Raw genomic sequence first — 22,180 nt, 5'->3', positions numbered from 1 at the left:
AGAGAACGCAGGCCAGCGTTGGCGGCGTACCTGGTGTGTGATGGGTCTGAATCCAATGGCATGAATGATATGGGCTCATATCATTCATGCATCTCAAGTATCGAAAGATATCTTTTACACCAATCCAATGGCGTTGCGTTGGCGCAGAGCTATATCTAGCTAACAAGTTCATGGTAAATGAGATGTCCGGTCTTGTGCATTGAGCTAAGTACAATAATGCACCCATTGTACTTAACTAGGGCTTTTCTGACCCTAGCGCATCTTCGTCATCATCCTTCGAACGAAGAGGATCCTTTTCAGGATCAAGACTACGGACGATCATGGGGGTGCTTGAAGGCTTGACCTTGTCAAAATGCCTAAGCATCTATCGACACGATGCTCAAGTTCCAAACCGAGACATAATCGTGTTCTCCCAAAATCCTTCATCTCATACTAAGATTTCAAGTGTTCAGCGGTTTCCCTTAACTCTTTAAGGGCTTCTAATGAAGATCATGTCCAACATGAACCGCGATAGAATCCGAAACTTGTCCTAGAAACGCGTGGGCATATCCCTTCCCAATCAAGTAGTCACTTTAGTGAGCGTTTCAACCTCTTTGTAAACGCGCTCCATGGTCTAGAGCCACTTGACTTGGGAAAATGAAGTTCGCCATGAACCTTCATGTATATTCCGTATCTAGATCCCTGTAGAGATACGTAGTGACCATATTTGTAAGCTGCATGTTCAGTTATTCGGAAAACTACCAAACTGACAGGGTAGTGGAGTGCAATGACATCCATTACGAGAGAATATGTCTCATCGTAGTCGATTCCAGGGCGTTTTGTGAGAAGCCTTGCGCCATAAGGCGAGATTACTATCTCTTTTTCTCACTACGCTTTCTAACGAAGACCCATTAGTCAACAGGTTTTATGTTAGGAGGTGTTGGCATCTCTAACTCGAAAACCTTCCTCTTCGTTAGAGAATCCATCTTAACCTGGATCGCATCTTTCCATTTAGGCCAAGAACTCTCCACGTTGGTATTCATTCATCAACGGAGCGTGGTTCGAAATCATCTAATTCAAAAACTCATGCGCAACAAAAAATACGCAACTACATCATCAATTCTGATGGAGTTTCTATTCCACGTCTCATGTACACTAGTGTAATTTTCATAGAGCTCTATATTCTCAGGAATAGGTTCTGGCGTTGAGGCGTCCCCCAACGATAACCATAACCCGGAAGATACTCATGAGACGGATTTTTGAGTGTCGATGATCGAGGATTGGTTTGTGCCAATGTATCCTTCGAACCCACGGGCCTCCCACACATCCTAGCTGGGGCATGGCCTGTAACTCCAGAGTGCCACTCTCATTGGCGTTGGCACCATGCCTACCTCCGTGTAGGGTGGCGCTACATCCTCTCGTAGGGACGTCCTTCGTTGCAGGCATGTTTGCAGCATATTTTTGTGATCTCGTCACTTTAATAGGGATCAAGATGAGACATAGTGGGGACAGACTATGACAATTCATGTCGTTCCTGTTGAACATTCGTGTTCTTATCTCCCCCTAACGACAAGAAGACTGTCTCATCAAAGTGACATCCGCAAATCTAGCGGTAAGAAGATCGCCTAGCAAGGGCATTTAAGTGGCAGACGTTTGTTGGAAGCTCAAATCCAACGTAGTTGCCCATTCGTCTGTAAGGACCCATCATAGAGCGTTGTGGCGGCGCAATTGGCACCTAAATGGCTCATTCAAATGTGTGGAAGTACAAAAGACGTGTACCCAGTCACTAGCTGTAACACATAGGTACATTGAGTGGCGGTAGGTCGTAGACGAATTAGCATGGCTGCATGCGATATCGCATCACCCCAAGCGGATGGAAGAAGATTGGTGCGCATTACCAATGTTCGGACTACCATCGTAGTCGTTGCCGCGAGACCAATCGGATGTGTACATGGGAATGTGATGTCCAACATCAAACCCATTGCAATATCCATCGAAATTCTTCGATGTAAACTCACTAGCATAGTCAAATCCAATTGACTGAATATGATGATTTGGGGAGTGAGCCCATTGTCATATGATATGTGATAGGAGTCTAGCATAAGTAGCATTTATAGGTGGACAATGGCACAACACGTGACCAGCGTGTTTGCGTGTCAACCAACATCATGAAATATTTAAGCGTCCGCAAGTTGGTTGAATCAATCCACAAAATCCCTATGGATCCTTTGTAAGAACAGAATGAGTATTGTCATATCCTTTGCATAGGACGGTCTCAGTCCTAATTTCCCTAAGGAACGGGCTTAGTAAAACGAGCGAGAGGCTTTAGAAGCAACCAATGAGAATTTTGGTTAGGCCTGAGCGTCTGAAATGCTATTTTGAAGCAAGTTGGTGATTGAAGTATCACCTAGGGAGCCATCACCATGATGGACGCCATCCATGGAGTCATAGATAGAGACTACGCCAGCCCTAGGCTGGTGGTGGACGGAGGCGGTGCCCTAGGCAGCAACGTCGGTCACACTTAGTCTAAGAATCAACTTTTGATTCATGCTTCATTTCGCTCGAGAGAAAAGATGTCTGTGAAGTCTTTTTGTAGACGAATCATCATATCAGGACTAGAATGATCTGTCCTGTCGTGACAAACCCAATATGTGTCTAAATCCAAGAGATCGTCTCTCATAACTTTATTGGATTTAATAGCTCGAATAGTGACATAAAGTCCACTAGAGAGACACATAAACTTCTCTAAGATGCGTCTTTGTTCCCAATCATTAGAGGTAATGCAAAGGAACTCATTTCCGTTCTTTACATGCATTTTCGCATGGAATCCGTTGGCTGTTCATAGGGTATTTTGTGCCCTAAGAGCGTAGAGAATTTCTGTGACAACTGTAATCAGGGTGCCATTTGGCAAGTGGAACTCGGGATATTCCATGTCCTTGAATTAATATTGATGACCCAGCCATCGTAGTCACAAAGTCATATGCTCAGAATCAAAGTTGAGTCATAATGAAAAGAACTCGAAATTTTATTCATAAGCCAACAGAATACATCATTGGTTATATGATTAAAGAAAATCTAATCCAATAAAAGTAATATGGCTATCGCCTACATCTCTTGGAAAATAAAAAGACTTAATCAAAATTGCCAATATCTGGGTCTTGATCCTTGTAGTCTTCTACCCTTAGATCTAGATCACTATCTTGATCATCTTGTGCCATGTAATTTGCTTCCCTTGCTTCACGATACGTCTTGTATGCGTTTGCAACATTCTGGGGTGCGGTACATGTTTTGGCCCAATGTTAAGTTGATCCACATCGAAAACAAACATCATTATGGTCAGGCTCCCTTGATCGAGGCGCCATTGGGGCTCGATTTGGACGATCTATCCTCTTGGTGGCGTTACCACCATGGTCGGAGGCTCCGCCTCTCTCTCTCTTCACACGTTGACCTCTACAGTTCCGTGCACGCCTCTCTTGGCGATTTCCTTCCTCTTTAGGGCGAACATATGGACCAGAATGTCCAGAATTGTCCCTATCCTTAGGGTTTCGCTCCTTGCATCCTCCATTGGGGGCGCGACTATAGTTATACTCCGGAATAGGCCTAGTTCCCACGGGTCTAGCATTATAGTTCTTCACAAGGATATTATCGTGCTTTTCAGCTACGTTCATGGCGCCAATGGCTCATGAAACCTTGTGATACGTCCTGCATTTACATCAATCCGATAATTCTTTGAAATCATCAGTGCAGAGACGGGGAAGGTAGAGAGAGTCTTCTCGATCAACATCGTATCAGTTATGGCTTGGCCACAATACTCCATCAGAGACTTGATACGAAGAGCTTCCGAGTTATAATCAAGCACAGACTTGAAATCACAAAAGCGGAGGCTATGCCATCGCACTTCTAAATCAGGAAACAGGGAGTCACGAACGTTGCCAAATCGCTGCTCAAGTTCTACCCATAGCTTTCTTGGGTCTTCCTCATTAAGGTATTCATTTTGGAGCACGTCATTCATGTGCCTTGTCATGAGAATTATGGCTTTAGCTTGTTTTGCTTCAAAAGCAGTAGCTTGCTCAATGGAGAGCACGTTCTGACTAGGCTCTTGGATGGTTTCCAGAATTCCATCAGCCTTAAGATGTTAGCGCACATCTCAAACCCACCTATGGTATCCTGCGCCAGTTGTTTCGAGTGGAACAAAGTTCAACTTGTTCAGGTAACTCATCCTGAAAAACAACACAAGATTATGGTTAGTTTCGGAGCGGAAAAGGCTACCACGAAAAACTATTAAATTTCTGAGCGTAGTCGCTTCCAAGAAATTATGAATTTTCTGAGCGTAGTCACTTCCAAGAAAATCAGATTCCAAGAGGGGTTTTGGATTAGATCGAAACAACGATGTATGTGGTCGATCGTTTTCTTCTCAACAAACTCTAAGTTTGGAGGACTCTACAAGCTCCAAGCTTGGAGTGAGCACGAACCCCCACAATTCGGCTTTTGGTCTCCCCTATGTAGAGAAAGGGGGGTAGGAGAAGGGATTTTGGAAGTCCCCGAGAAAAGAAGAAGAAAATGAAAAAAAAACTTCAAAAACGGGAACTTTTAGAAAAATTACCTTAAAAGATGGCCGGAAAAGTTGTCGCCGGAAAGTGGCCGGAAAAAATCTCAGGAAAAGTGGACGGAAGTTGGCCGGAAAAATGGCCAGAAAAGTCGCCAGCGGTCGTTGACCGGAGGGTTGACCGGGGTTGACTATGGTTGACCGGCCTGATGACGTGGCACTAGTGCTGACGTGGCGCACTGACGTGTATGCTGACTGGGTGCCTGCATGGCGCTGACGTGGATTGGTTCCGGGCTGACGTCATTGGGCTGCGTCACTGGGTCGGGCTTGCTCCTTCTGCTACTGGGCCGTACAGCTTCTTTGCTTTTGGACCGGGACTGGTCTTCTTCTGGGCTGGGTTGCGCAGGTTGACTGAAGGACTTTGATGATCTAGAAGGGCAGCCGGCGGTTCAAGACGGAACAAGTTCTGGTTACCGGTTTGAGGGCTTTTTGACCGGTTCCGGTAACTAGGGGTCAGATTGCAGCTTCTGGTAGTGTATGGCTGCAGGAGGATGGGAGAAAAACCTTGAACCGGGCAAAGAAAACTTCCGTCACTTCCGGTGGCCGGTTCGATGGTTTTCCGGCCGGTTCTGGGGATGGGGCCGCCGGTTCTGGACTCCTGGAGTTGAGATCTTCAAGTTGGGCGGCTGAGGTTTATGGGATTTGAAGGCTACAAATTTAGGGTTTCAGGGTTAGGGCTTGTGCTGATAACGTGTTGTAGAGAAACTGAATTTGAGAGGAATTTGCTGTGTATTCTCATTGATAATAGGGGCCTCTTTATATAGAGGATTACAATGCATAGAATCTCAATCATACAAGGAAAGTAATTCTACATTGATTAGGATTCTAGATACTTCTAATTAAATCCTATTACCACTAGGTCAAGTAACCTAGAGTTTGGGCTAAACACAGATTAGGTTTTCCTTGAACACATTTAACGTTTTTAGTTACATATACCCTAAAAATTTGGCAATTGCCATATTATTAAGGTGTGGTCTAAATGGTTTACGATTTTAGACTTTTAAGTGTAAAAAAAAAAAAAAAAAAAAAAAACATTACCTCAAATACAAAACGACGCCGTTCATGGTAGCTCTCAAATTAGCGCTCCAGTGTATCCCCTCTTTAAACCCTTCCTCTCTCTCAACACTGGCGGTGAAGACTCTGCGCTCTTTGCCCTAGAACCTCCGATTTCCAGGTACGTAATCTCTTTGCTTGCTTCGCACTTTCGTTTATCTATTCTTTTGTATGCTCACATTGAAATTCTAGTTCCTAAATCGAAAACCTATCTGATACTTGTGGCGATAATCGAACTAATTAGCTGTGTGGAATAGCAGATTTGAGTTGCTAAGATGGATGATAGTCTATACGACGAGTTCGGGAACTATATAGGACCCGAAATCGAGTCGGACCAGGAGAGTGATAGGGAGGAAGAAGATGAAGAGCTTCCGGATAGGTTAGAAGATAGAGGTGCGGCATCCGACGGTGAGGATGCTCAGAATGGGTGGATGACTGCCTCTAATGATGTAGATATGGACAACCAGGTTGTTCTTGCTGAGGATAAGAAGTATTATCCTACAGCGGAGGAGGTTTACGGCGAAGATGTTGAGACCTTGGTCATGGATGAAGATGCACAGCCCCTTGAACAGCCGATTATCAAGCCCGTTCGGAATATTAAGTTTGAGGTTGGTGTCAAAGACTCCTCGACGTATGTGTCCACGCAGTTTCTTGTTGGTCTTATGTCGAACCCTGCTCTGGTTCGGAATGTGGCACTGGTGGGGCACTTGCAGCATGGGAAGACGGTGTTTATGGATATGTTGGTGGAACAGACTCATCATATGTCTACTTTTGATGCAAATAGTGATAAGCACATGAGGTACACTGATACGAGGATTGATGAACAAGAGAGGAGGATATCTATTAAGGCTGTTCCCATGTCCCTTGTACTTGAGGATAGCAATTCAAAGTCGTACCTGTGCAATGTCATGGATACTCCTGGTCATGTCAATTTCTCTGATGAAATGACTGCTTCACTTAGGCTCGCTGATGGTGCTGTCCTCATTGTTGATGCGGCAGAAGGGATGATGGTAATTAACTTTATCTTTCCATTATTATTTATTCCATAGATAGTGAAAACGTAATGGTTCATTGTCTATGTGGACGAGAGTCCTCGGTCATGCTATCATTTTCTAAATTAGAACTGGATTATTTCAACTTGTCAGCGGAAGTTTGAAACCCTAATCCAATGAGAAACCTACCTTCATGTAAGTAAAACTTAGAAAGTGGTTTGGTATATCCAATGCCAGTTGCAGGATATACTTGCTTAAAAAGCTTATAACATGTTTCAACATAACATGGCTACCATATATCACTGCCTCAGCTTTAGAAGAACTAGCCTTCCTGCATGCTTGCTGTTGCAAAACTCTTTCCCTATATATTCCTGAGATTTAAAAGAAGTTAATTGTTTAATTCTCATATTCATGTGAGTGCCTTATTGTAGATATTGTAATTCACTTTAAACATTCAATTCAATTGCTGTAATTTCTTAAATTTACAATGATTTCCAATACAGTCTCTCTACACAAGCTCGTGAGTGCGAGAGGCTTCCTCACTACATACATTAATATCTTATACCCAAGATATTGTAGCTTTTTACTTTTGTTCTCACCATTGTAGCCTATTTGAAACATAGTTTTCTATTCTTTTTAATGCATTTACAGTTTTAACTTCTGAAATTATTATTTATGTATTAGTTGTGTGGCTTGGTTTTGTGGCATTCATACTCAGCATGGTTATAAAATTTTATGATTTTGATCAACAGGTAAATACTGAGAGGGCTATACGCCATGCAATCCAAGAGAGCCTACCAATTGTGGTTGTAATCAACAAGGTAGATTTTCTTTTATTCACAGGCAACCTATTGCCCTTTGATCATTCTATAAAGCGGTGTACTTCCATTGACTATACTATTATTCTTATGGGCTGCATTTTCATTTCAAAGGTTGACAGGTTGATAACAGAACTTAAATTGCCCCCAAGGGATGCTTACTTCAAGCTTAGGCATACTCTGGAAGTGATTAATAACCACATAACGGCTGCCTCTTCAACTGCTGGTCATGTACAAGTTATTGATCCTGTTGCTGGAAACGTATGCTTTGCAAGCGCTACTGCAGGATGGTCGTTCACGTTGCAATCATTTGCGAAGCTATATGTTAAGCTTCATGGGATCGCTTTTGACGCGGATCAGTTTGCTTCTCGTCTATGGGGAGATATGTACTATCATCCTGAGGACAGGGCTTTCAGGAGAAAACCCCCTGCAAGTGGAGGAGAAAGGTCGTTTGTCCAGTTTGTGCTTGAACCCCTGTATAAAATTTATAGCCAGGTGATTGGAGAACATAAAAAGAGTGTTGAGGCAACTCTTGCTGAACTTGGTGTCACCCTTAGCAATGCAGCTTACAAATTGAATGTTAGGCCTCTACTGAGGTTGGCTTGTAGCTCGGTTTTTGGATCTGCCTCGGGCTTCACTGATATGCTTGTGCAACATATTCCTTCTCCTAAAGATGCTGCAACAAGGAAAGTCGACCACACATATACTGGACCGAAAGACTCTTTGATTTACAAAGCCATGAAAACTTGTGATCCCAATGGCCCGTTGATGGTAAATGTTACCAAGCTGTATCCCAAGTCCGATTGTAGCGTGTTCGATGCATTTGGTAGGGTATACAGTGGTAAGATTCAGACAGGACAGTCAGTACGAGTATTGGGAGAAGGGTATTCACCTGACGATGAGGAGGACATGACAGTCAAAGAAGTAACGAAGCTATGGCTTTACCAAGCGCGAGATAGGATACCTATAGCTGAAGCTCCACCTGGTACTTGGGTTCTCATCGAAGGTGTGGATGCTTCCATAATGAAAACTGCCACTCTGTGTAATGAGAGTTATGACGAGGATGTATACATATTCCGCCCTCTTCAGTTCAATACACTGCCAGTGGTGAAAACGGCAACTGAGCCTCTAAATCCCAGTGAGTTGCCAAAAATGGTGGAGGGTCTTAGAAAGATCAGCAAGAGTTATCCTCTTGCCATCACCAAAGTTGAGGAGTCTGGGGAGCACACAATCTTAGGTACAGGAGAACTGTACTTGGATTCCATCATGAAGGACCTCAGAGAGCTCTACTCCGAAGTAGAAGTCAAGGTATTTTCTGCTCACGCTTGCATCACTTCTTCACTTTTCTCATGTGTCATGGCAAAAATATCAAATTCACCTGTTGAGTGTTGACTTATTTTCAGTGCTGAGTTTTTTTGGTTGATATTTTATAGTGTAGTTTTTAAGCTTCACTTACAATGTAGGTTGCAGATCCTGTTGTTTCATTCTGCGAAACAGTTGTGGAATCTTCATCAATGAAGTGTTTTGCTGAAACACCAAACAAGAAGAATAAAATTACTATGGTAAGAATCAATCTAATTTTCAGAAATTATGTGAATCAATTTCACATTATGACCAGCTAAAAACCTTTGATTTGTAGATTGCAGAGCCATTAGAGAGAGGACTTGCGGAGGACATTGAGAAAGGTGTTGTAAGCATTGATTGGTCTAGGAGAGATATAGGTAATTTCTTCCAGACTAGGTATGAGTGGGATGTTCTTGCTGCACGGTCCATATGGGCATTCGGTCCTGATAAGCAGGTAATAATATAAATAGAACAAATTTATGGTTCTAAATCGTAATAGTTATTTTATAATTATAAGTATGTCTTTATGAAAATTTTTGTTTTATTCATCCCCTTTCCTTACCTAGTAGTCATACATTTCATGTCTTTATATGCTTTTATTGACAAGGGGTTGTATGTTTTAGGGACCCAACATACTACTTGATGACACACTTTCAAGCGAAGTTGACAAGAGCTTGCTGAATGCTGTGAAAGACTCCATTGTGCAAGGGTAATGAATAAATCATTGGTTGTTTTTGCCCCAATATTGTGGTTTAATTATTACTCACCATGTTGTTACTGTTGACAGGTTTCAGTGGGGTGCTCGAGAAGGACCTCTGTGTGATGAACCCATCAGAAATGTTAAGTTCAAGATAGTTGATGCAAGGATTGCAACTGAGCCGTTGCATCGTGGATCTGGTCAAATCATTCCCACATCTCGACGTGTGGCCTATTCATCTTTCCTAATGGCAACCCCACGGCTCATGGAGCCAGTATATTATGTGGAGGTAAATAATCCTCAAGTCCATACGACGATAAGATTTGGTTCGCAGAAATCGATTATTAACATAGCTTGTTTCTTTTTTGGTGTAAATGTGGAACAAAATGGTGGTAACAAGCTGCTCAGTTTAGTAGCAATAATTCTATTAGACAATAGCCATTTATGCTATTTGAAGTCAAAGCATAGTGTCAAACTAAACCAGGGTACATCTTGTTGCTTTCCTCTTTATTTCTTTCTACGTTAGATTAATATTTTCTTGATATGTTCTGTGTCAAGCTACAGTCATTGAATATTTTCCTTTTAAATAGAGATCCTGAGGAACCAAAATTGTTTAACATATGCATATCCAGACACTTAGATAAGCAGTGTACTTTTGTTGTCTAATAAATTTGGTGCTGTTGTTTCAGATACAAACGCCAATCGACTGTATATCTGCAATCTACACTGTTTTATCTCGCAGGCGTGGACATGTTACAGCCGATGTTCCTCAACCCGGGACCCCAGCTTACATTGTTAAGGTACAGTGGTTGAACTTTGTTGTGCAATATTCGAGTTACATTTACTGGTCCTGGGTTTTATTGTGATGTGATTATTGCTGATAAGTATGTCCATTTGGATGATTTGGGTTTTTACTGAATGAGGGATTGAACCTCAAAACATTTTTTTTTAGTTTGGTCAATAAACGGACATATAGCCATGCTTCCATACTGCGTCATAGATATTGTGATTTCAAAAATCAGACTGTAATATATTGTCAGTTATAATTTCAAGCAACACCCAATCTTTTTTGGTCAGTAATAGAGTACCTACCTAATCTGACTCTCATGGAAAATTCATGAAACTTAATTGTCATTGTCTTGTTGTAATTTTTTCTTTGTGTTCCTAGTATGTATGTGTGTTTATTTTCATTCCCTTTTTCCTTTTCCTTGTAATTCAGGCATTTTTACCCGTCATAGAATCGTTTGGTTTTGAGACGGACTTGAGGTACCATACTCAAGGACAGGCTTTTTGCCTCTCAGTCTTTGATCATTGGGCTATAGTTCCTGGGGATCCTCTTGACAAGAGTATTGTTCTGCGACCACTTGAACCCGCACCGATTCAGCACCTGGCTCGTGAATTTATGGTCAAGACAAGGCGTAGAAAGGTATAAGCATCCCCGTCCTTTCTCTTTCACAGTGACTCAAGTCTCTACTGTTTTTTTTCCTTCTTCTTCTGGTCAATACTGTTTTCTTTTACATCTGGTCGAAAAGATGCACCAAATGGACTTGTTTCTTTTTCTGTACCTCCACAAAACATAAGAACTCAAGTCTTAAGTTTCTTCACAGCGACTGATGTCTCTACTGTTTTTTTTTTTTCCTTCTTCTTTCGGTCAATACTGTTTTCTCTTACAGCTGGTCAAAAAGATGCATCAAATGGACTTGTATCTTTCTCTGTACCTCCACAAAACTTAAGAACTTAAGTCTTAAGTTTCTTCACGGCGACTCATGTCTCTACTGTCCTTTTTTTTTCCTCTTCTTTTGGTCAATACTGTTTTCTTTTACATCTGGTCAAAAAGATGCATCAAATAAGACTTTTTCTGTACCTCCACAAAACTTACGTATTAAGTTTCTTCCGCGTGCATTGCTACTATAAATAATTTGCAAACTCTGGAAGAAATGCCATATCTAGGCATAATGGGTTTTATATTGAATTTGCAGGGAATGAGCGAGGATGTGAGCATCAGCAAATTTTTCGATGAGGCCATGATGGTGGAACTGGCTCAGCAGGAAGCTGATATTCACCAGCAGATGATATGACTGGCTTAATGATATGGTGTCCACAAATCCATAGTCGAGAGAGGTTGTAGGCAATTTTAATAGGATGGAACAGAAACATTGAGCTCGTATGCCAAAAGAGAAATTATACAGTTGTAACTTCCGGCTGTCGCAGGGCTTTCTAATTTTGTTGGAAAAATGATGTGACCTGCTAATGCAAAGATGCTGTATCGTGATATTTGCTCCTATTTGCTACGGATCCGTGAAAATCATTATTATTTTTTGTGCAGACCCTATTTCATCATTATCTTTCATTTATTTTCAGATATTGGACAAGGAAGGATCAATTGAACACAACTTTTTGTTTCCACCTGATGATCCATATGTTATCCTGTAGGAGCGAACCATGAGGAATGACTTCATAATTTCATATACTATGAAATTAGGGTATTATTTGTGTGCTTCATGCTTAGAATTTCATGGATGTCAGACAATTTTTTTATTTTAAGGCAATAATTCATTGAAATATAGTGATAGCAATCGCACATGAGGGCATTTTAGATTAAACCTATAAAAAAAAAACACACTCTTCTGGACCTGGATTAGCAAATTTAGCACTCAGTTAGGCTTTGGCCGGCTAGGTGGGTTCTACTAAACAATCATCAACAAGTACTGAATTGAGTACCGAGCATTACATATTATCTTATTTCATGAACACTATCAAACCTTAAATGAAGAAAGATTCCTTGAAGAAACATAAGCTGCATCAAGCTTTAATCCACTCTACTAATTGCCAGAAATAGATGGTACATAGTTACATACAAACATGATAAACAAACCGCATTACTTTTAGTACTAGCTAGAAACTTAAGCTGGATCAAAATTAAAGCAAATTCACTGTACTGATTGACAGAAATAGATAGTTCATACAAACATAACATGATAAACAAACCGCACTATTTTTAGTACTAGCTAGAAAGAGACCATTAGGTAGCAACACCATCCAAGATCTTACCAACAACCTCTTTGGAATCCCTGAGCTTTTTTATGCTCTTAATCAGCTTCTCGCGCTTGATGGCAACTGCTGGAGATTCCTCCAGCATTTTCTCAATCCCACCACCACAATTTGGTCCCATCAACTCATTCACAATCTCACTCTCCATCTCTTGGTTCACAAGTTTCGAAACACTGAACTGCAAATGCAAAGCCATACAATCAACAAGCCTTCCCAGAACAACTTTCCAATAGGCAGTCATCCTCATTTTCAAGTCGAAAGCCTGAGAGAGAACTTGAGGATACTGCCGAAGGACTCCAACTTGAACTTCCCCAATACCCTCTACATAGATCGTAGAGTGGTTTTCATAAGCCTACTACATTCGGATACATATTCTGGATTACATGTATAATCAGTCAGGTTCTCCATTTCCACTAGCTCCATCATCCACTGAACTGACCTTTCTTTCATCCTTGTTATAAGATTACGGCCAGCTCTTCTGGTGCATACTTGAAGCTGATAATAGTTTTCTGTATTATGCATTAACACAGACATAACCACTTCTTCAATATAACTCCAAACCTTCTCAACAAACCCAATAGGTATGCTCGAAATTCCCTTCACTTTTCCCTGCAAGATAACAAGAAAAGCATTGCGGGGAACAAAATTCGGAAGACTAATACCTAATCTTGATCTCCTCTACTAAGAAGTTCTTTTTCGGGTCACTTTCTTCACACTTTTGAAGTTGATCTGAGTACTGATTGAGCATCTCAAAAAGCCGAGCGGTGCAATGCATGCGCTTGTCATCAGGGAATTCACCAAATTCTCCTCTCACCAGAATTTTCCTAAGCGATTCTTTTGATGATCCGATGATCTGCATAAACGTGGTCATGGCTTCACTAACAGATGACAGTTTCTTTGGCATCTTGTTCAACTCCAAAAGACAAGAACTCAGCTTGTCATTTATCTTCTTGACGATGTCTGGCAAGTTTCTAGCTATGCTAGGAGCTTGAATTTACAGCAACTTTTGAGCCAGAACTGGAATTCCAACCATAGATTTATCAATCTTGGACAGCAAAGGATGAGTTTGAAAAAGTTGTTGAGATATAGCCCTTGCCTCCTCATTAGTTTTATCTCCAATCCGGTTCCTCACACAAACATAACCAAGACCAATACTAACATCATCTGCTGTAACCTTCTCTAATAGTCCTTCGGGCGCCTTATCAACCTTTGTGACCACAGCCAGAGTCCTATCACCAGCTTTATCCACACTCTGTGACATCATGATGGATTCACAAGTTGTAAAATCGACAGTAGCAGACAACACATTGAGAATGATGCTCTCTTCAGGCTTTATATAATGCATGATCATGTCTTTGATTTGATCATAGATATCCTCAGGCTGACCATGAACAGGAACTCCAGTGATTCCAGGGAGATCAACCATAGTCAAATCAGGAACACCATTCTTTTTCACCAACAGAGTCAATGGGGTGTTAGAAATTCCCTTACCTCCACCAGCAATAACATTGGTGGCATTGACAATATCATCAGCAATGTTGACCTCATCAGTGTGCTCAACTTTGCCATTGTACTCCAACTGGAACTCTGGTTCAGGACTAGAGTGGTGTTGAAGCCTCATTCTAAGGGGTACCCTGGTGCAGATACCTTGTCCACGTGGCAGGCTGATGCCGGCCAGGGATTCAAGGACGCTGGACTTGCCAGATGATTGGTCACCTACAACAACAATGGTGGGGAGCTGAATGCCTTCCTCCATAACCATGAGGCTCCTGAGCTTGTCAACGGCGTCAAGCAGAGGACGGATTTTTTCATTGTAGGATGACACAATCGGTGCGGCTTCAATGATGGCATGTTGTTCTACACATGAAGATCCTTCACCTTCTGAAATGCATGCTAAATCTGTTTGCTTTGCTGCTCCCATCGTCTTGATAATCTGATGTATTGACTGAAACAAGACTAGAAGAGTGATATGGAGGAAGAGATGGGATGAGATTCGAGAGTAATAAATAACAGAATACAAAGTAAGGTGTAAACACCCTACCGCGCACTGCCGCGGGTTTAGCTGGTTTAGGGAAGATAAAAAAGGGTAGGAAATATAGGTAAGGGTTATAAGGAAAAATTTACAAACATGGTGGACTATAAAAACACCCTCCCCTCATGGTGGACCTTTTTCATCTTCTCCTCTCACTCTCTCACACATATCTTCACACATTTCTCTTAGTTTCTTAGCTTTAGTTCATAGTTTCTTAGCTTTGTGCAGAGATAAGTGTATAGCTTCTTGGGTTCTTAGTTTTTCCTTACCAAAACCGAAGAATCTATACACTTTTGATCAATCACAACTCTAGTTTCATATACTCAAGCCTTGTTCATCATTGTTCTAAGAGATTTTGTGGAATTATATGGTGTTTTTGGTTCTTTCTCTTATTAGAAACCAAAAATTCCTGATTGCATAATGGTTTTTTTTTTCTTTCTCGGTGACTAAAGTAACATTTCCTTATCCTAATTTAATTTGGCAGGGGCTGGCTGTTTCCGAATCCTTGTGGGTGAATGAAAGCTTGAACCCCAATTGGATTAGGAAAAAAAATATGGAAAACACACACACATAAAAGCCTAGCCTCCTCGACCCTCTCCATATTCGATTCTGCAAATCATGCCTGCGGTGGAAAAAGAGTACGAAACCCATTTGTTCCGCAGAGGCAAATCCCCCGCCGGCATGGAGGAAGACGATGTTTCGATCACCATGAGGTTTGTCAAGTTACGCGGAAGACGCTCTTCTCCGGCTGATCCAGTAATTTATGAAGACGGGGGCGACTTAGTAGCTGATGAGTCGGTTTGCGTAGATTTCTGTACCATCAAGCAGAAACGATACGAGTCTTATTATAAACAGCAGATCGCGGTGTATCTTTCGACCATGGGTGTCCCGGAATTTTACCATCCAGGTGTTTTCGAAATTCTGTTCGAAGAGTTAGAGGGGGCCGTGTCCCGTGACCCTCCCATTGTGATGGTCATACTCGAAGTCGATTTGCGGATAGATACTCGTACGGCTCGATCAGCAATCGAGGGCTTGGAAAGTGTGAGACTTGATAGAGCTGTTATGGAACACACGCCGTCGTGCGCAATTTGTTGGGTGGATTTTGTACAACAAGATGTTGATCAACCGATGCTTACTCGGATGCCCTGCTCCCACTATTTCCATGGGGATTGCATTCGTCCCTGGCTGCGCATCAATCATCTATGTCCCATGTGCCGATACCCCATGCCGTTAGAGGAGGTGGAGTCAGCTAGTTGCTCATTTTCTTGATTTTACTACTTCTTACTTGTCTTTCAAATTACGAATTAGCTATCTGCTACTGAAATAAATATATTTATCTTGTTTACTTTGTATTGGCTTTGTTGGGAGCTATGTATGTGAAGGGAGCCATCACCCATATATGAACAATGTTGGGTTTCTCCACTGTATTTGCTTTGCTTGTTTAAATTTGAATTAGTACTTTATTATGCTATAAAATTTGGTTTAATCTTCAGGCTACTCCTGCTTCCTTATTGTTTGGTCCTCCTTCTAACCCATATCGGTTGGTTTTAGTTATGATCCCTTGCTTTTTAAATTTCAACTAGATACATTAGTTATTTGTTTGTATTGGTTTTGTTGGGAGTTATGGTTTTGACATGGTTTTCTTCCCTTCTGTTGTTATCGTGTGGAGTCCTGCTTTGTTGCTATCTACTTTAGGATGTCCATTGATATACAATTGTGCGTTGGTTCTCCTGACTTGATTGCTTGTTGTTTGGTTTCCTCGCACAAACTGGATGAATTTAGTTATGATCTTTTGCTTGTTGAATTTCAACCAGGTTGCATGGCTTCTTTGCAATGCGCAAGAAAAAGAAGGAGACAATCTGGATTACTCACTACAGCCACATATATCATCCAATATGGCATCACCTAAAGCAACCATGTTGTGTGTTCCCTATAAATGTGGCCGAATTCGGCTTTCTCCCTCCAGTGGATGCTTCCAACTATTAAACATGGCTCACAACGGATGAAGGTAAAGCAACTGTTTGATCACATCTGCAAACATTATTATACCATCTAGTAGTCTTTGGCATGATAGGTCAGGACAATATGATCAATGCAAATTTTGTGTATACCCCTGTATATTACATGTATTGTTCTCTAAAGAAGAGAACATCAATCACTCTACGTACAATTATATGTTTCTGCTGTTTCTTTATAATAAAATAAATCACTTGGGGTTAGCCCAAGTGGTGAGGGTGAATTTACCACAGAATCCATATTTTGCTTCTTACTTATATTTTGCGGTTGTGATCATCACTTTGAATAGGGTATGGAAATATGAGTTTAAATGTGTTAATAAGACACACCTCTCCTAATTCCTTGATCCTATCTGTTGTTACAAATAAGTCTATTCCGTTCTTATGTTCACTGTACTGTTCATCTTTGGAGATCACTTTACACATTCAGATTCGAAATGTGATGCCTTACAGTCCTAAGCAGCCAGCCGGGTGCTGCAGTTTCATGGTATTGCCTATGTATAGTTTGAAAATTAAGGCTATGTTTGGGGGAGCTTTTAAGTGCCCCTGCTTATAAGCACAACCTACTTTGGTGTTTGGTAAAGTTCCTAACAGCCAACTTCTCTACGAAGCACCGGCTTTTTGGACGTAAAAGCAGAAGCCACTCTAGGCCTGCTTTTAGAAGCTGTGGTTACTGTAGCGAAGGTTTAATGAAATTTTCAAAATACCATTGGGTACCCTCATGAACTTCAAGGAATTACACACGACCAGCCTCTTCTCTTCCTCTGCCTCTTCCTCGACCAGTTCTTCTCCCTCAACTCTCTCTCTCTCTCTCTCTCTCTCTCTCTCTCTCTCTCGGTGCTAGGACGACATCTCGTGCACCATCAGCGCCTCCACCTTTGCTCTCCCTGGTGGCCACCATGGTGTCCTGCTCCAGGCTGTGATTATGCTATAGATTTTATTGTTGGTAGTGGAAGCTATGATGTTACTTGCCGCTGTTCATATAGCTTTTGTTGGAACGTGAGTGTCTCTGAATTTCTCTAAGATAAACTTCTTCACTGATTATAGATAGTGAATTGCATGTCTGTGCTCATCAATTACCCATGGATAGGGGATGCCAGAAATCTCCAAAAATTAGGATGTCAAATAAGATAAGGATATATCAGATAAACTTGTTCACTGGATTTGTATCACTTTTTGAGTTTTTTCTCTGTATCAATCTCCAAAAATTAGAATGTCAAATAAGATAAGGATATATCAGATAAAATGCATTCTTGGATATCAATTCCTCGAAAAATACTTGCCAAAAAGTTAGCTGCCTATGGATTTGTAGTATCTGGGCTTTATGGCATTTACATATTGTGAATTTGACTTTGCAGTGTACTGAAGAAGCTCATCGCCCCGTTGATTGTGGCACAGTGGCCAAATGGATATTGAAGAACAGTGCCGAATGTGAAAATATGAATTGGTATGGAATATCTTAGTTATTGATAGGAAAGTAAAATTATAAAGTTCAAAGAAAGTTATTTAGATGTGAACACTGGACTTCCTTGGGCCATAGGATTGCTGAGATGATAACCTATGTGCAGATATAAAGCGGTTGCATGGCCCAAGATGTACCATGATAATTGTGCTGGCCTGTCTACCCTTGTCCACCTGGATATATATACTTTGATTGTATTATAGCATAAGAATGTTGTTTGTTAGATATTGCAGAAATGTCAATATTAAACACTGAGTTATTAATGATTCTATAAATTATTGAAGGGAGGGAAATATCTTAACAAAATCATGATATTTCATTTCTAGTATAAGTATTTTGCTGGGAACAATAGCAAAGAAAGATAGGTATTTGTCTGGGTTAATTACAGCAGTCATGAATTGAAAGATAATATATGTTTCAAGATTCCTTGTGTTTTAAATGATTTATTATATTTATTGAAGAGTCTATCCGAAATCATCCTCAAGAACTTAAATCTTTCTCTCTCTCTCTCTCTCTCTCTCTCTCTCTCTCTCTCTCTCTCTCTCTCTCTCTCTCTCTCTCTCTCTCTATTGTATCAATTGGCACATGGAAATCAGAGGGCTGGTTGGTTCAATAAAAATCTAAACTCCCCAACACATTATAAACAGTGGCTGCAAAAATCCTGTAGTTGTCTGTATTTATGTATAGGCCTTATTGCTAAGTTGTATGGCTGCTGGATTTCAGGATATTGGCTAATTCCAAGCCCTGCCCCAAGTGCAAATGACCCATTGAGCAAAACCAAGGCTGTATGCATATCACTTGCACACCACCTTGTAAATTTGATTTTTGCTGGTAAGCAGTTTTGCAATGCGGTTGCTTGCCTTTTGATTTCTGGTGTGCTTTAATTTTATAAAACGGTGTTTATCACCTTAGGCTCCTCTTATTGTCTTCTAGATACACTATCTTGGTATCTCAAAGCTGCATTGCATGTTATCATGCATCTTCTGTGAACTCTAATGCATTTGTACATGCCTTCAGGCTCTGTCTTGGTGCATGGTCAGAACATGGTGAAAGGACAGGTGGCTTTTATGCCTGTAACCACTATGAGACAGCGAAGCAGGAGGGAGTGGTACGTTAACGTAGTTTACAACTCTATTTTGATAGTTGAGGATTTTTCTCTTGTATTATTTCAGTTAGTGGCATTATTGATTGATTGTTGTGATATGGTTATTTGCAGTATGATGAGGCAGAGAAACGAAGAGAGATGGCCAAGAACTCTCTAGAGAGGTACACCCATTATTACGAAAGATGGGCAACCAATCAGTCGGTACGTACAAGTTTAATAGTTTATTTAAAGCTGGTTAACTTAAACATAAGTTACCTGGTTTCTGTTGGCCTGATTTATTTGTGATTTGCATCACTCCTTGAGTCCTTGCCCTTGTCAATTAATATTTATGGCATACACATGCCACCTTGTCCCCCCAATGAATGTGCAGTCTTGAATATATGACCTTGTGTTTGTGTTTGCTTCACTGGAAGGCAGCTTTATTCCAAGTTTTTGGCCATTAGGGTGCTTTTTCTGCAGTTATCTATTTGCATCGAGTGCGGTTTTCTGGTTTTACGCTGTTTGCTTCTCTCTGCTGGGACTTTCTGGTTCTGAGGCCATTAGGTGTGTCTTGCATTTTGATTCTTCAATGCTTGGGGTTGATATCCAGAGTTGGTCAATGTTAATCTAGCAAGTTGTTAAACATCAGTTTATGTTCATATTCTATATAACTTGATGCTTTACAACATGTGTGATGCATTTTAATTCAGATACAAATAGGAGTCGTAAACTATTTTCCGAGTTGCAGCAGCAAGGAATTTGTTATAAAGCTACCGGTTTGTTTCTTAGACCAGAGGGCCATCTTTATTCGTTTCATTAGTGTTGTGATGGTCCCAGAAATGTTACTGTAATCGTTGTAGATGAGGGAAAAAAAAACTAGGAAATTAAGCCAATATTTATGGATGAGCAAGACCACTCTTTTTGTGTTTTCTGATACTTTTCACGGTATCTCTGAACAGCAGCTGCATGTGACAAAATCAAATGATGAGCAGCAATGTAAGGCTCAGTTTGTGAAATCCCAGCTGTGCAATTTCCATAAGCTTTGGAGCACCGTGCTGGAGGATTCATCCCATTGTCATAGCCAAGAGCAACCACCACTCCAGGCTCATTGAATGTCATCCGGTTCTTCACTTTCCCAGTACCATCGATAGACATCAAAATTTAGGTTTTTTCATGATATCAATGTCTTATTTGTAACGGTGATATTTGTCCACTGTAACATTTTGTATCATTATGTGCAATGTTATGATAACATTAAGACATTATTGTTGTATAGTATGTGACGGGATGATATATTATCGTGTATTATTTGTTAAATGGCGCTTAAAATTGTTCCTACTGAGTAGCCCCAATTGGTAGCAACAAATCCGTATGAGTCTATTTTTACTAGATCCTGAATGTGATGATCAACCAAACAAGTAAGGCAAAATAATCTTTCATGCCCAAATTGGTCATTCCACAAATAAAAAGCACAAGCCAGTTTTGATTTTACCAAACACTTTACCACTACTTTTTTCACTGATAGCACTTTCAAAAAGCCAGTTTACCAAATACTCTTTGCTTTTCAGCCACTTATTCTCATAAATAAGCAGAAGCTAACTTTTTCTCAAAGAACAGACATACCTGTACCTACATGTGCCAGAACAAGTATAATTAGCTGTAATGAGCCACGCTCATTGTACCGCCAGAGGTACTGACTCTCACCAAAGGAGTGACCTGCGAAGGCACAGCCAGGCGGGCTACCACCAAAGCCCTGGATCGCCCCCAAATCACCGCTGACGCGCCATCACGCGCCGCGCCAAGATAGCATCAGAAGCTCCAGACGCTGGGAATCAAAGCACATCAATCCCACATCGAAAACAAAAAGAAGATCAACCTTCTCCTCACCTATAAAAGGTTCTCTCCTCTCTCCTCATTAATTACGCATTCACTACTCATTTATTGTTATGCTGCCTATACGTGTTGACAGACTTAGGCATCAGAGAAGTGAAGACCGCCCAACGCGGTCTCCCTCTGACGCCCTGTCTCTCGTGTGACAGCTAGCGAAGGCCATCAAATCCTCAGAGTAGCGGTCCGCCCATTGGACCCGCTTTAAACGAAAGATCGGCTACCGCCGGACTTTGAGCATTAACAATACCAAACATAGCCTATAGTCTGAAAATTAAATTTTATGTAGTAAATGGAAAAGTAAAGGGTTATATATGTCGGAAAAGGTTATTAACATATGAAAGGTTGCATTGCTTGGCTTTTCTAAAGAGTTGCAACTTTTCCTAATAGGTATATACACTCTTATAGATACAGATACATCTACTGCATTCATTAATTGATTCCGTCAGTATCATACTTAGTTTTCCCTAGCTAGTTTGATATTGTGTTTCATACTTGGAGATTAAGAAGACCCTTAGAGAAAAGTTCAAACATTTTTTGATTTAGTGTTTAGAGTGATACTTTAGCAAGAAGAATGATCGTTGTAACCTGGGAGACATTTGCCAATTCAAACCTTGAAGCACATGTGAAGGGTTTTCTTATAAATATAGCAATTTGACCCTAAATTTTCCTTTTTCTGGTAAAATAAAACCTCACACCAATTTGAGGCAATTGTGTATGTGTTGAAGAAGGAAGAGGGTGGGAAATATTTATCACTCTGTCGTGGTTATAAGGCCTTGATTTTACGTGAGTGCTATTGATGTGACTGGGAAGGAATCTCAGGTTATAAATGATAATGATGAGGAGTGAAAGATTGTTATGTATGGAGACTGAGTGAAATAGGGTATATAACTACTATGATGAAAGTGGCAGGACTGGTGGAGCGAGCATCATCCAATCTTATTCAGCGAGTTGGCTTCAATAAACCATCAATGTAGGTAGTATGTCTATACATGTCATTACAGAGAACTTGTGTTGATTTATGTTGATAGCTTAATTTCATTGTTGCTTTGCTTTTTATCTTCCTGACTACTGGTTTGAACTTCTTATAGCGTTGTTAACCTGTTAAAGGCGGATGCTCATTCTCTTCTTCTTTTAGTTACAAGAAAATTGTCACCGGT

General features: G+C 40.8%; 2 protein-coding genes and 1 pseudogene across 4 annotated transcripts; 2 read left to right on the top strand and 1 right to left on the bottom strand.

Annotated features, from left to right (window-relative positions):
- Positions 1-5,630: 5,630 nt before the first annotated feature.
- On the top strand, positions 5,631-11,882 carry LOC112186891 (110 kDa U5 small nuclear ribonucleoprotein component CLO). The gene is made up of 11 exons (XM_024325448.2): positions 5,631-5,759; positions 5,899-6,648; positions 7,383-7,451; positions 7,563-8,756; positions 8,912-9,010; positions 9,088-9,246; positions 9,416-9,501; positions 9,580-9,778; positions 10,179-10,289; positions 10,709-10,915; positions 11,469-11,882. Exons 2-11 carry the CDS (start codon positions 5,914-5,916, stop codon positions 11,565-11,567), a joined length of 2,958 nt encoding a protein of 985 aa, XP_024181216.1. The 5' UTR covers positions 5,631-5,759; positions 5,899-5,913; the 3' UTR covers positions 11,568-11,882.
- Positions 11,883-12,338: 456 nt separating this feature from the next.
- On the bottom strand, positions 12,339-14,483 carry LOC112184302 (annotated as a pseudogene).
- Positions 14,484-14,737: 254 nt separating this feature from the next.
- Positions 14,738-20,458, top strand: LOC112183402 (probable E3 ubiquitin-protein ligase ARI8). Of its 3 annotated transcripts, none has more exons than XM_040513145.1 (6): positions 17,303-17,586; positions 17,946-18,034; positions 18,773-18,880; positions 19,067-19,157; positions 19,266-19,355; positions 20,096-20,458. In XM_040513145.1, exons 3-6 carry the CDS (start codon positions 18,837-18,839, stop codon positions 20,243-20,245), a joined length of 375 nt encoding a protein of 124 aa, XP_040369079.1. In that variant the 5' UTR covers positions 17,303-17,586; positions 17,946-18,034; positions 18,773-18,836; the 3' UTR covers positions 20,246-20,458. The 3 variants fall into 3 exon arrangements, with proteins under 3 accessions (XP_024177536.1, XP_040369079.1, XP_040369078.1); XM_040513144.1 differs by having other exon boundaries at positions 17,309-17,586; positions 20,093-20,455; XM_024321768.2 differs by lacking the exons at positions 17,303-17,586; positions 18,773-18,880; positions 19,067-19,157; positions 19,266-19,355; positions 20,096-20,458 and adding exons at positions 14,738-15,811; positions 16,387-16,580 and having other exon boundaries at positions 17,946-18,553.
- The last annotated feature ends 1,722 nt before the right edge of the window (positions 20,459-22,180 follow it).

This window comes from Rosa chinensis, chromosome 2, assembly GCF_002994745.2.
Source record: "Rosa chinensis cultivar Old Blush chromosome 2, RchiOBHm-V2, whole genome shotgun sequence".
NCBI classification, from domain to species: Eukaryota; Viridiplantae; Streptophyta; class Magnoliopsida; order Rosales; family Rosaceae; genus Rosa; species Rosa chinensis.
Note: the sequence above shows the minus strand (reverse complement) of the source record. Positions and strands in the feature narration are given on the sequence as shown.

Excerpts from the sequence above, each read along its gene's own strand:
- LOC112186891 (XM_024325448.2), top strand. The coding sequence starts at position 5,914 with ATGGATGATAGTCTATACGACGAGTTCGGGAACTATATAGGACCCGAA. Across the intron at positions 9,011-9,087 it reads AGAAGAATAAAATTACTATG|ATTGCAGAGCCATTAGAGAG; the intron begins GTAAGAATCAAT and ends TTTGATTTGTAG. Across the intron at positions 9,779-10,178 it reads AGCCAGTATATTATGTGGAG|ATACAAACGCCAATCGACTG; the intron begins GTAAATAATCCT and ends CTGTTGTTTCAG.
- LOC112183402 (XM_024321768.2), top strand. The coding sequence starts at position 15,191 with ATGCCTGCGGTGGAAAAAGAGTACGAAACCCATTTGTTCCGCAGAGGC. Across the intron at positions 15,812-16,386 it reads ACCCCATGCCGTTAGAGGAG|GTTGCATGGCTTCTTTGCAA; the intron begins GTGGAGTCAGCT and ends AATTTCAACCAG.